The 12,100-nt window shown below is 37.7% G+C and overlaps 1 protein-coding gene across 8 annotated transcripts in view; it reads left to right on the forward strand.

Annotated features, from left to right (window-relative positions):
- Nucleotides 1-12,100, forward strand: part of ESRRG (estrogen related receptor gamma) — a 114,846-nt gene that overhangs the window by 10,339 nt on the left and 92,407 nt on the right. For 2 of the 8 annotated variants that reach the window (XM_053458696.1, XM_053458697.1), the window contains exon 2: nucleotides 8,567-8,697. The exons of the other annotated variants lie outside the window; for them this stretch is intronic. In XM_053458696.1, the coding sequence (XP_053314671.1) occupies nucleotides 8,654-8,697 (44 nt within the window). In that variant the 5' untranslated portion in view covers nucleotides 8,567-8,653. The remainder of the gene's footprint in view (nucleotides 1-8,566; nucleotides 8,698-12,100) is intronic. 8 annotated transcript variants of the gene reach the window in all.

Raw genomic sequence — 12,100 nt, forward strand, 5'->3', positions numbered from 1 at the left:
CAAATGGGCTCTTTGAAAAGTCTTCGGGGTAGGTGTCACACCAGATAAATGCGACAGACACCTGCCTGCCCTCCAGACCTTTAACCCCTTACAAAAATAACCAGTGGGGCGTATTGTCCTCTGATTCTAGCACCTTCTGTGGTGACTTTTATAGTAGGGATAAAAGCTGTAGAGGAACCTGGTAAAATCTGTGAATATCTGGAGAATTTTTTTTACAAAAATCTAGAACTTTTGTCTTTGCGTTTTCTGGTTTTTTCAGGTTGCCCGGAAATTATTTTATTTTGAAATAATCTGAAAACTTTTATGCAAGATTAATAAATACAGGCAGCAGTTACTATTGGTTTTCATACAAAGGGAGAGTTCCTTACGCTGAGAGGTGTTTTCTAGAGATGGGGTAGAAAAATACTCTTTCGGAATTACTGGAAACAGTTCTAAAAATCTAGATCTGCTCTGAGCTATAGGGTTAAGAATAGACGCAGGAATTATATTTTGGGTTTTTTTTATATATATATATTTTGCAAAGGTAGTTTTTAACAAATCCGTACATTAATTGATACATAGGTTGGCCATTTAAAATCTAGAAGGATTCTGGAATTTTTTAAAAATCCAGGCAGAAGTTATCATCAGCGTTCATCCAAAAGCTAGATTTAAACAAAAGGTTTTATCCTTGCAGTAATTCTTTGAATCGGGCACGTTTCCGATAATGTCAGCTAACAAGTCACAGCGGTGCTATATGTGGAACGCGAAGCAGATCAGTGTTATTTAGCAATTTTGTTCTGGGGAGCATAACTGTGAATAAAATGTGAAAACATGTCACTTTCTGCAATCTTGCCGGCAATAACAAGGGATCTTCGTGCGGCTTCTTCAAAACCTTCAGCTCTAGAAAAAAGAAACAAAACAAACAGCGTTTTTGCTGCTGAAATCACTGGGCATAAAGGTGTTTTGCTGAAAAAGGTCAATTTATTTGTTTCCCCTTATTCGAAATGTTGTGCGTCTGCATGCAATTTTGTCGTGTTATTGAATGCCATTTATATTTTTATTGTCATAAATAATGATAAATACCCCAAAAAACGACATAATATCTATCTATCATACCGATTTTGGGCTAATCAATACCCTATAGATATCGCTTTAACCCCTTCATGTTTGCCACTGTTTATTCTCATTTTTATTTAACTGAAGCCAAAATTGAGGCTTAAACAGTATTTATTACATTTTAAAATTCCCCAAAAATTGCATAAAATGTGCATTGCGGGCGATTTAACTCTTTCAGAGCCGGGGATAAGCAAAGTACGGCGACGCGTCGTGTTGCTCCTGGCACTCACAAATGTTTGAAGTCGAGATAGTGTTGCCGAGCTGAGTGCTCTTGGTTTGTCCAACCTTGCGTCTAAGGAGTTTTGCCACGAGACTGCCAGCTATTATCAGAGCGATTGCTGATTTTATATTACGTCCGATTGTGTGCAAATACAGTTAGTTAGCCTGGTTTATCTGATAGCCTAGCGCAGGGAGAGGAGACTCGTACAAACTGTTTTCAGTAACTGCACCTGATAAGATTGAAAGAGCTTTCCAAACGCTGATATACTTTGAATAAGAAAAGAATAATCACGTTCGCTGGCATCGTCTTATCAGAAACGCGCTAAAATGCCAACACTGTTACATTAGCAAAAGTAAGCGTCTCAGACGATGCATTGCTTGGGCGCCATGATGCACAAGAGAGATATATCACTGGAACGTATGGAAGAATTCCCCCTATAGCGACATTTTTTTTTTTATAGAAGTGTGATTTTGATCAGTTATACAGAAAAATGTTCAAACCTTTTAGAAACAAAGGGTTATACTTATTCGGCCTGTCCTACAGAGCCCCCCCCCCAACTTAGACTATAATTCCTATGATTCCATTTGGATGGATGAGCATTATTGGGGACAAGACACCAGCGGAGGTTCACTGCTGTGCAATCCTGGTCTATCTAAAGATATTAGTTACACAAGAAAAGCTACCCCTTTAAGAGGGAATAATTATGCCCTCTTTTATTTATTCTTATTATTTTTTTTTTTATTTTTTTTTTATGTAATCTGTATATTTCAGATATGCACTTGAGTCGTTACGATGGTTAACTAAGCAAAAATGTTTTCAGAATGGGTTTTAAAGACTTACAACCTTAAACCTAACTTGTAAGGATTATGCTTTTATTGTGCTACCTGCCCTGTGAATGACAGCATCACCTACGTGGTATTACGGCTTTAAAAATATTAAGCATGAGTTGCGCTTTAAAGCTAGTTTTCCCCAGTGGCCTTTTTGGTTTTTTTATTTTTTTCCCCTCTCATTTTTCTTCATTTTATGCCTGAAAGTGGCTGTTTTCATTGTGATTTGATAAATGATGGCACAAAAAGTGTTCTGATTGATTTTGGATTAGTATTGATTACTGTTGATTGCATCACTGCCACCGCGCGATCAATACAATTCGATAAGACACTATGACTCTTTTCCGACCCTCTCTGCCGATCGGGGATTCGCAAAAAACACCAAACGTTCAAACATGATAAATTGACCAAGTGCCTGTCTTCAAAACTCTTTGTCTGGAAGTCCAGGTCTCTTAAGGATATGGGGGTTTTTCTCTGTAACAATTTGAAACCACAAAGCGTTTAATTAATAACATAAACCATTACTGGGGAGGTTAACGCAGCGTACGGCGTCCTCAACCCAAGTGAAAAGCGAACTTTCTAAACTGTTCTTAAATACACTTAACAAGTTTGTTTTATTTAACAACTACGGCTTATAAATGCGAAGTCATTAGGGCCACCTCTCCTACCTTGTAGATGTTTGTAGACAACAGATCCTGGGAACCAGGTCCAGGAACTTCGAAATACTCGATATTATTCAGAAAAAAAAATTTCTATGGTTGAAATCCTAATCTAAATTTCTGTGAACCTGTATGGCTTTTTCCTTTTTTTGTATTTTTGTCTCGCTTTTCCTTAAAAGTCTTTTCATAAAGATGACAAACAAGACATAGAGTGTTCAACCAAACTGATCCTCAAGACGGAGAGGACTTTAAACGTTTACTTTAATTAAACTGTTCTCATTAGTGATCCTAAACTCTACGTTTGCTGGCTTATGTTAGGGAAACTAGAAAAGTGTATCGCTGCCAATATGTCAAGTCTAAGAACGGTCTGGTTGGAGAAGGGTCACAATGGTCATTGATGAAGCCACCAGCTGATGTAGAGGGGTTTGGAGCCGGGCAAATGGGAAGAGTAGATGTACTGAATGGTGGATGTTAAATTCTATGTTTCTGTGTTTAAAACATGTTTCTATACTTTTCGTAGCCAAAAATCCCTGTACTTGATGTTATGGGCACATCCGAGCATCTTGGTGGGATAGTGGATCTGCTTTGAATGTTTTTTTTAGCACCGTACCGCCATGTCTATAGTACATCTCTATCTATACAGTCAAGCATGTTCTATCTATCACATCAATCTGCAAAATTTCTGCAGATATACTAATCAAGCAACCCATCCACCCGTTTATTGCTCGGATCGCGACGGCCATATTGAATATAACGTGAGGTAAACCACAACACCGTAGCAGGTTAATTATTTCAGCTCGTTTTAACCCACAGTAGTGAGATTATTAAGATACACGCCAAAGTCTAATTAAAACTCGCTTTTCAACCTTTTTCGGCACCAGAAGCAAGTTTACTGCACCGTTTTTAAATGTTTTTACTGGCGTAAGGCAAGGGTGTTCTAATAAGAGCGAGCGTTGTTCATCTCTTTAGTGCACATAGTGTTAATATATGTAAAAGAATACAAATAATTGTGTTTTTGCAACAAATTGCTTCCCCCCCCACTTCAAATCCCTTTTTAGCACCCTCGGGCATTAATAAGTAAATGGATACCCCCCATGTAAAAAAATAAATAAATAAAAAAAAACCTTCAGGCGGGGACACTCGATTCTAAACAGGGAACTTAAGTAATGATTGCGAGATGTTTTCAGTTATTGAAAGAGTTTTACGGGAGCTGCGAATACTCATTCCTGCAGTAATCTTGTAGCCATTGTGACCTCCTCCCCAGCCTGTCCCATTATGCCTCTTAATATTTTACCTACATCTGCTTTGGAAATGATTAATCAACCTTTATTGGTGCCACCAGGGCAAGAACTGCGTGGTGCTGAATATCTTTAATTAGGTTTACTGAATACACCTTAAAACATTTCCATACGTATAGTATAGTGTATATATATATATATATATATATATATATATATATATATATATATATATATATATATATATATATGGAATTCTTTATTGGATAAGAATATCAGAATCTCTGGAGCTCACCATTTAATGGATAGCAGGAAGGCATGAAGTTAATAACTTGCTGGCCCTTCGAGTTGGACGTTGCCCACACACCTTCTGTTTGCCATTTTTGACTTAATTTTAGAAGGAAAACGTAGTCCGTCAATACAAAGCTTGGGTTCCAGCGCATATGGGACCATATTATGGAAGCACAATGGGTGGGGTAGTTGGAAGGTGAATGTCATCAAAGAATATCTGTAGTTTGGAAGAACCCAACCATGTCCTATAGGGCGCTCTTTATTTGGCAGTAACGCCCCCCGGTGCTGATCCCATCTGTATGGGTCAGGAGTGACTACTCAATACACTGAAGATCGTTGAGACCCTACTGTGTGTAGGTAGAAGGTGTACTGATGCGGAACTAAATTCACTCGATCCTTTATATTTAAAAAGGGCTCCTCTGATAAAAAAGGGTGTTAGGGGTGAATACCTACATGACAAGATTTATGGAGCCATTATCTTCACAAACACCCACGCCTTGCCAGAACCATTTAACAGGCTTGATTACAGCGCTCCAACCCTCCACAGCTGAACCCCTGCCCAGCCTCCATATATTGGGTATTTAAAAGCACTTCCATGGCCTTTTCATCCAGACACCGGTGGGGTAAATGTAGTAAATAGCATCCCGCTCTTCAAAAAAGAAAAAAGAATAACAACTTAATTATATGGAGCAAAGGTAATTCCAAGGGCCAGTTTGGAGGGAGACTTACTGGCGATATTAAGCTAACTATTCAGGAGGAGAATAAAAGTAATTATTGATGCAGAATTCGAAACGACTAATATGACTTAATATTTACGGTTAAATAAAAGACTTTGTAAACGTAAAATAATCCAAGCTAATGTTCTGCATGCAGAGGAAGAATATTTGTAGGGACTTCTGTGCAACGGAGCAGTGCCCCCCGTCCAACAGCACAAACAACACAATGTCATTTTCTAGCATTCAGTGTATTTTTGTCAATAAGATGTCCGGGAAAATAGGATGTTGGCTGGATAATGGGGTTCTCCACTAGAGGGCGGTAGAGAAGTAACCCCCCCCCCATTCCCAGTTCATTCCTTAAATAGATGGAAGAATGCTGATAAGGGCATGAATGAAACGAACCATAGAAAAATATTGATATACTACAAAAAAAATACTCATACATTTTCTGGAATTTGTAAATTTTACTTTTTTTCCTGAAAAACAAATCCACAATTTATAACCCCTTACACACTTTGAGTCTGAGAAGTCTCATAAAGGTCGGGTAGCAGTAAAATGCTGCAAATCCCAACACTCTTAGCCAAAGTTAAAAAAAATATATATCTCACTGCATGAAAATGTCATGAAATGTGATGACGAGAACATGTTTTCTTGTCTTTTCTATTTAAAGTTTTAACTTGTAGATACCCCGTCAAGCTACTGAGTAAAAGGTCTTGTGTATGGTGTAAACAGGCAAGCAATGGGCTGCGTCGGGCAAGCAGTTTGTGTCTGGTTAGCACCCAGCCTGGGGCAGGGATGGGCGCTATCTGCCCCTGCTCCGGAACAGTGGTCTGGGGTAGTAGAATCTGCAAAGCATCAGCAGGCAGCAGGTGTGAACAACATAAAACAGGATTAACAGAGTGCCAGCGTGTACACTAAAAACAGAACCCACACACCCCTCTCGCCCCGTCTTCAAAGGACGGCGAGTCAGGAGGCCCTGCATTCCATGTTTACTAAACAGGGTTCAAATCACTGTGCAAATTGATATGCGCAACTGCATCAGACGGACTTAACCCATTCATTGATCCGTCCTCACTAAAGGAAAAAAAAAATGCACCCGGAGGATTAAAGAAGGGAATTGAGAACTGGCGTAAATTTATTTAAAAATAAAAAACATTGGCTATAGGCATTCAGTAAATATAGAAATATGTAAGTGATAAAAACCAATGATAATTTAAATAAATTAATAAATAAATAAAAAACATTGGTTATAGGCATTCAGTAAACATATAAATATATAAGTCATAAAAACCAATGATAATTTAAAAAAATAAATGAATGAAAATAAAAACATTGGCTATAGCCATTCAGTAAATATAGAAATATATAAGTGATAAAAACCAATGATAATTTAAATAAATAAATAAATAAATAAAAAACATTGGCTATAGCCATTCAGTAAATATAGAAATATATAAGTCATAAAAACCAATGATAATTAAAAAAAAACAAAAAAAAAACAAACATTGGCTATAGGCATTCAGTAAACATAGAAATATTTAAGTGATAAAAACCCACGATAATTTAAAAAAAATAATAAATATTTATTTTTGACAGGGCATCCAAGATTATACCAAATGTTAATAGTTAATTTTATATATATATACATAAAAATAAATTGTGCAAAGCAGATGAATTGCGCAAACCTGACAGCTTTATTTGCCCCCATTGATTGGAATATTTTTGTCAATAAATAAAATAAATAGCTATAAATCCAAACTTTACTGTGTTTTGTTTATGATTGAAAATGAAGCATAAAATATTTTAATAACATTCTACGTAAAAACCGGGATAGACTTGTAACGTATGATAGAATGAATACAAATATAAAAATGGGTAAAATGTTACTTTTTGCTCAGAAGTGCTCCGTCCTGACTGCGTATCCCTAGCTGAGAGAGGAGGCAGAAATGAGCTCGATGTTTTACAGCAAAACAGTGACCTATGACATCATGCCTTCCCAGATCTCACATCCAAATAGCAGCGTACCCCATTATTATATAACATTTAATTATATATATATAGCGCCGGGAAGTTCCGTAGCGGTTACGATAGGGGGCAGTGAAAATATTTTAACAAAGGCAATTTAAATATACCGAATAACAGACTCGCTGGAAAGCAGCTGGCCGGCTGCGACCTAATGAGTAGGGATGTTGGTTTTGGCCAAGTTCCTAAAACCATGCAATTGATTCTATGAGATCTTTATTGTGATAACTCGTGTTTTCAAGGTGAACTTGGGTCTATCTTGGGTAAACTTGCTGGTTGAATTTGACCAAATCCCAATGAACCAGCTAAGCAATGCAACCGCGCACGCTACTCAACCATAGGGGACCTCGCTAGGGGACACTCAAGTAGCCTTTTAGTCCGGATTTATTATATAGACAGCATATAGCATGTCTGCCAGAAAAAAAATAATATAGTCCCATAACTGATATCTCTATCCCAGGAATTAAATGTTTTAGTATAAAGTTAATTTTGTGTTCATTCTTATTTAAAGGGACGCTTTCGTTAGCCGTTAACAGTCCGTCCTTATCTAATGTATCGTCCGTCAGTTCTAGTTTTGCCAGACCCTGGACTGTAAGAAGCGCCGCGGACATTGTTGGCGCTATAGAAATAAAAGATTATAATAACAATAGATCTAATTACCCTGCCTGATGCAACTGTAGCGGCTTTAAGGAAGCTTCTTTTCGACCGAAGATGAAGTGTTCTTAGAAAGAGACCCCAAAGATAATAAAACTCTTAGAATATTTTACCTTTTTTTGTTTCAAAAACCCTTTCGTAGGAAGTAATCTTTTTACCTATTTTTTTTCTCTTCTTCTTTGGTGGGTTGAGAACGTGGGCTAATACTCTAGACTCCTCTAAATGAGGAAAGCAGGGTTAGAGTTTCCAGTGCTCCGAGAAAATGGATTTAAGCGAACGTAGGGATTAAGAACATAAAGCGCATAATTATGTAGCCGTTAAGGTTCTGAATGAACGTTGTAGATAGCAGAATACGGTACCTTATCATGTGAATATGTGATGTGGTTTAACGTTGTATGTGGGCTTAACCCTTTCCTCTGCTGGATAGAGCTAGGTTGTCCCTGGCACTCTGGCTGCTCTGGACTCCAACTCCCAGCATGCTCATAGAAACACAGAATACATCAGCAGATAAGAACCAGTTGGCCCATCTAGTCTGCCCATTTTACCCCATCGTAAAGACTTAATCAGTCGTTGGTAGATTCAGGAGCCATATGCCTATCCCATGCATGTTTAAATTCTCTTACTGTATTGGCCTCTACTACTTCTGCTGGGAGGCTGTTCCACTTATCCACTACCCTTGCAATTGCTGAGCATATCGAGGGTTGCAGTCCACAGCAGCTAAAGAACCCAAGGCTACCTATCCTTCCTACGGGATGATTCCAAGTTTGTCCAACGGCAGCAGATGGGAATAATTCATCATGGAAATTAGATACGGAAAGTACAAAGTGAATGTTTTCTTTCTTAGTTTTCAGAGTTTAAAGATCAATTATTGAAGGAGAATATAGGAAAATAAAATAAGCACATTCCGTTGGATTCCTAATTTTAAAACAAGATGACTTCCAGAGATTTCCCCAATTTATCTCAACAATGGATAAAGTAAGAACATTTTTTTATACTTGTTTATGCAACGGAGCATCCGTGCCATGATAATGTATTATATCTTTAAAAAAAGAATATATTGCCATGTAATAAAAAAATAGTAGACCGCCCCTTTCATAAAATGCATTTACACTGTTTGGAATGTATTCATTTTCCTTTGAATTATGGAGCTTTGGCTAACATTTTTGTCCCTTAAATGAATATTGCGGACCTGGAATAATCTCAAATGGAAATCAATAGATGATCAATACTGTTGCATAAAATCCTTTCCTACTAGGTTTTTTTTTTTTGCCCTAAGACAATAATGAATTTTATTCATTAATATATATATATATATATATATATATATATATATATTATTTATTTTTTTACTGAAAAGGTAAATAGTCTTAGAATATATAAAATATGTTGCAATATATGTAAATACATATTCATAATTATTAATATATAAATATTATATAAATATATATAATTATTATATATAAATATAATATATATATATATATATATATATATATTATATATTAAAATAATATATATATATATATATATTAAAATGTCGAGTCTTGGAGTAGTTAAGAGGCCATAAAAAATAATTTCGCATCCCTGTGTAATATATCTTTATGTCTGTATGCTTGTTGAGGGGTCGCACACCCGGTACATTACACCGAACATTAAGTCTCAGAAGTCAGAATGATTTCATTTAATTGCAACTTTCACTTATAGCTCACAAGTTCCGTATTCTTAATGCCACATCCAAGCCGGATACAGAGAAGACGAGTCACGTGGCTTCCTAAGTGGCTTCTGTGGTTTAGGGCTTGTGAATTTACCGGCTCGTTCTCGGCGTCTGAGACTTCTCTCAGGTCAAGAGCGCACTCCCAGCACGCGCGGCATCCGCACGCTGCAAAACCAGTCATAACGACCCAGTCGGGAAAATAATACCAGCGCGATCGGTTTGTCTGCCCCATCAGACACATTTCACAGCTTTTATCACCACGACGTTCGCTTATTAAAACTATATCTTGTGCTGCGGATATTCATTTGAAAGGAACTTTTTTCCATTTGGGAGCTGAGATCTGTGGCATAAGGTGGCAGATCTTGCTTAACAGTTTTCGGTCCTGAAGGAGCGTCCTTCGCCTCATCGTTAACGGAGGCCACGTAAACCTTTAACGTGACACTAGAGATGTGATGACTTAATGGGGAGGAATTATCATAGAGATGATGAAACAGGAAGTTAAGATGTATAAGATCCGTCGTTTAAAAGTATTTTTATATTTCTGCGCCCCAAAGTGAGCCCAGTGTCCCATTTACTTGGCAGGTCCCAGTCCCCAGTCCAAAGATTTTTGCCCCCTACCCTCCCTAAATAAGGGCAAAACCAATATTTAAATTAAATAGATTAAAAAAGGATTATTATAACTGCTAAAAAAAAAGGTAAAAAAAAAGGAATGAGAATCCCTTCGTACCATCTGGCCGGTTACCGCACTTCAAAATCGCATTGGATTACCCATAAAGCACTTGTGTAAAGCACCACTATTTAGCACCACCTGACGTGTTACACGTTAACCATTCCCTGTCCGTGTCACGCTCAGCTACACGTATACACCCGCACGCGTATACACCCGCACACATATACCCCCGCACAGGTATACACCTGTGACCAATGCGGGAGGGTATACGCTTCTCTAGTATTAGGGGCGGTTTGGAACCTTTCAAGAATTACCTTCCATTTTGGATTGTAATCGTGTCAGCTCTGAAATAGGCCTGTGTGTGAGATCTACGCAATCAAGTTAGAGGGTGTTGGTGAGGGGTCCATCACAGAATATGAATATATATATATATATATATATATAAAGGGTTAAATTAAATTTAAAAAGGCCTTGTTAGGTTTTAGTGTAAATATTATAATATATATATATATATATATATATATATAAGCACTCTCAACCCCTGGCACTCTAATAGTTGAAAAGAACCCTCTTAAATAATCTAGACAGACATAAAATCACTTGATTTGCAAAAAAAAAACAAAAAAAAAAACCAGGATTGAGGAGCTCCCCGCCACCGGCAGGCTTATGTAATCCATAGAAAAGATTTCTTGCTATTTGTTTCGATGCCGTCACGCTGCTTTTCTGCTACGGTGACAAGCGTGTACCTGGAAGACACGGCAGTCCAGGCTGAGACAGCGTCAGACCGGGCGCTCAGCCATCTGCCCAACCTGTTCCATGCGCGCTTCCATCTGCTTACAGCAATATCTCACCGCAGACGTACCCGGGCTCCGAGAAACACACGCAAAAAATAACAACACGCAGCTTGAATTATTTAGGTTGCTGTGTAAATAGTGTGTGTGGGGGGGCTGTGTCAGGAATGAGGAAAGAAAGTGCAGAAAAAGGGCCTGTGTACATGTATACAAGCATATAGTCATTGTACGGGTCGGGTGTGCACGCGCGGCTTCCCGACATGGCACGGAATGGGAGAGATAGGTTGCCTTTACATTAAGTAGCCTCCTTCTGTTCCAGCATTTCTTTCTCCTACTTATTGAAACAATCCGCTTTCCTTCTCTTTGCTCACAACTTATCCAAATAGTCTCGGATTGGTTTAACCCCTTTTAGTACAAGAGATGAGCGTCATCAAAGAGTTAAACCAAAAGGGATGTTTATATGTAAACATTAACATTTAAAAAAAAAGTTATTTCTGCTTTCATTTTCAGTAGAATTCATTTAAAAAATATATATATTATAAAAATCAGAAATATTAACCCCTGAGTCACGTGTCTCTGTTTTCTCTCATTGGCTGATGATTGAATTTGTCTGTGATAATGTAGAAAGAATTGCCCCTGCGGTTCGGAATCAGAATGAAGCCAAAAAAACAAGAGAAAGATGCTCTGCGTATTTTATTTAAAAAAAGTACATTTTAGCCTCCCTAAAAAAAACCACAAAAACTCTCAGTTCATTTAATCCAAAGCGTGCAGGGGCAGTAGATCATTTCACCAAGTGAAGTATTTTATTTCAGACCAGGGGCCACAATACATATATTCAGATAAATGAATAATATCTATGTTGCCTCTTTAAATCATATATAAAAGAAAATGGAGAATTTAGATATATTTTACTATGTAATCTCCATTCTATAAAATTAATGTGTGAGAGACAGAAACATAGGTAAGAGAAGAATCGGTCTTAGATTCAGAAGCCATATGCCTATCCCATGCGTGTTTAAATTCCCTCACTGTATTAGCCTCGGCCACCTCTGCTTAGAGGCTGTTCCACTTATCTACCATCTTCTTAGCAGAGGTTACATTGCGAGTATTTTGGCCAACTTGGGCAACAAGGCTGTGATTTGGCAGATCTTGAAGCTCTCTGCCTTCCTAAGGACAGAGGAGTAATATTAAATGCCCAAACCC

Source organism: Spea bombifrons, chromosome 3 (genome assembly GCF_027358695.1).
Source record: "Spea bombifrons isolate aSpeBom1 chromosome 3, aSpeBom1.2.pri, whole genome shotgun sequence".
Lineage (NCBI taxonomy): Eukaryota > Metazoa > Chordata > Amphibia > Anura > Pelobatidae > Spea > Spea bombifrons.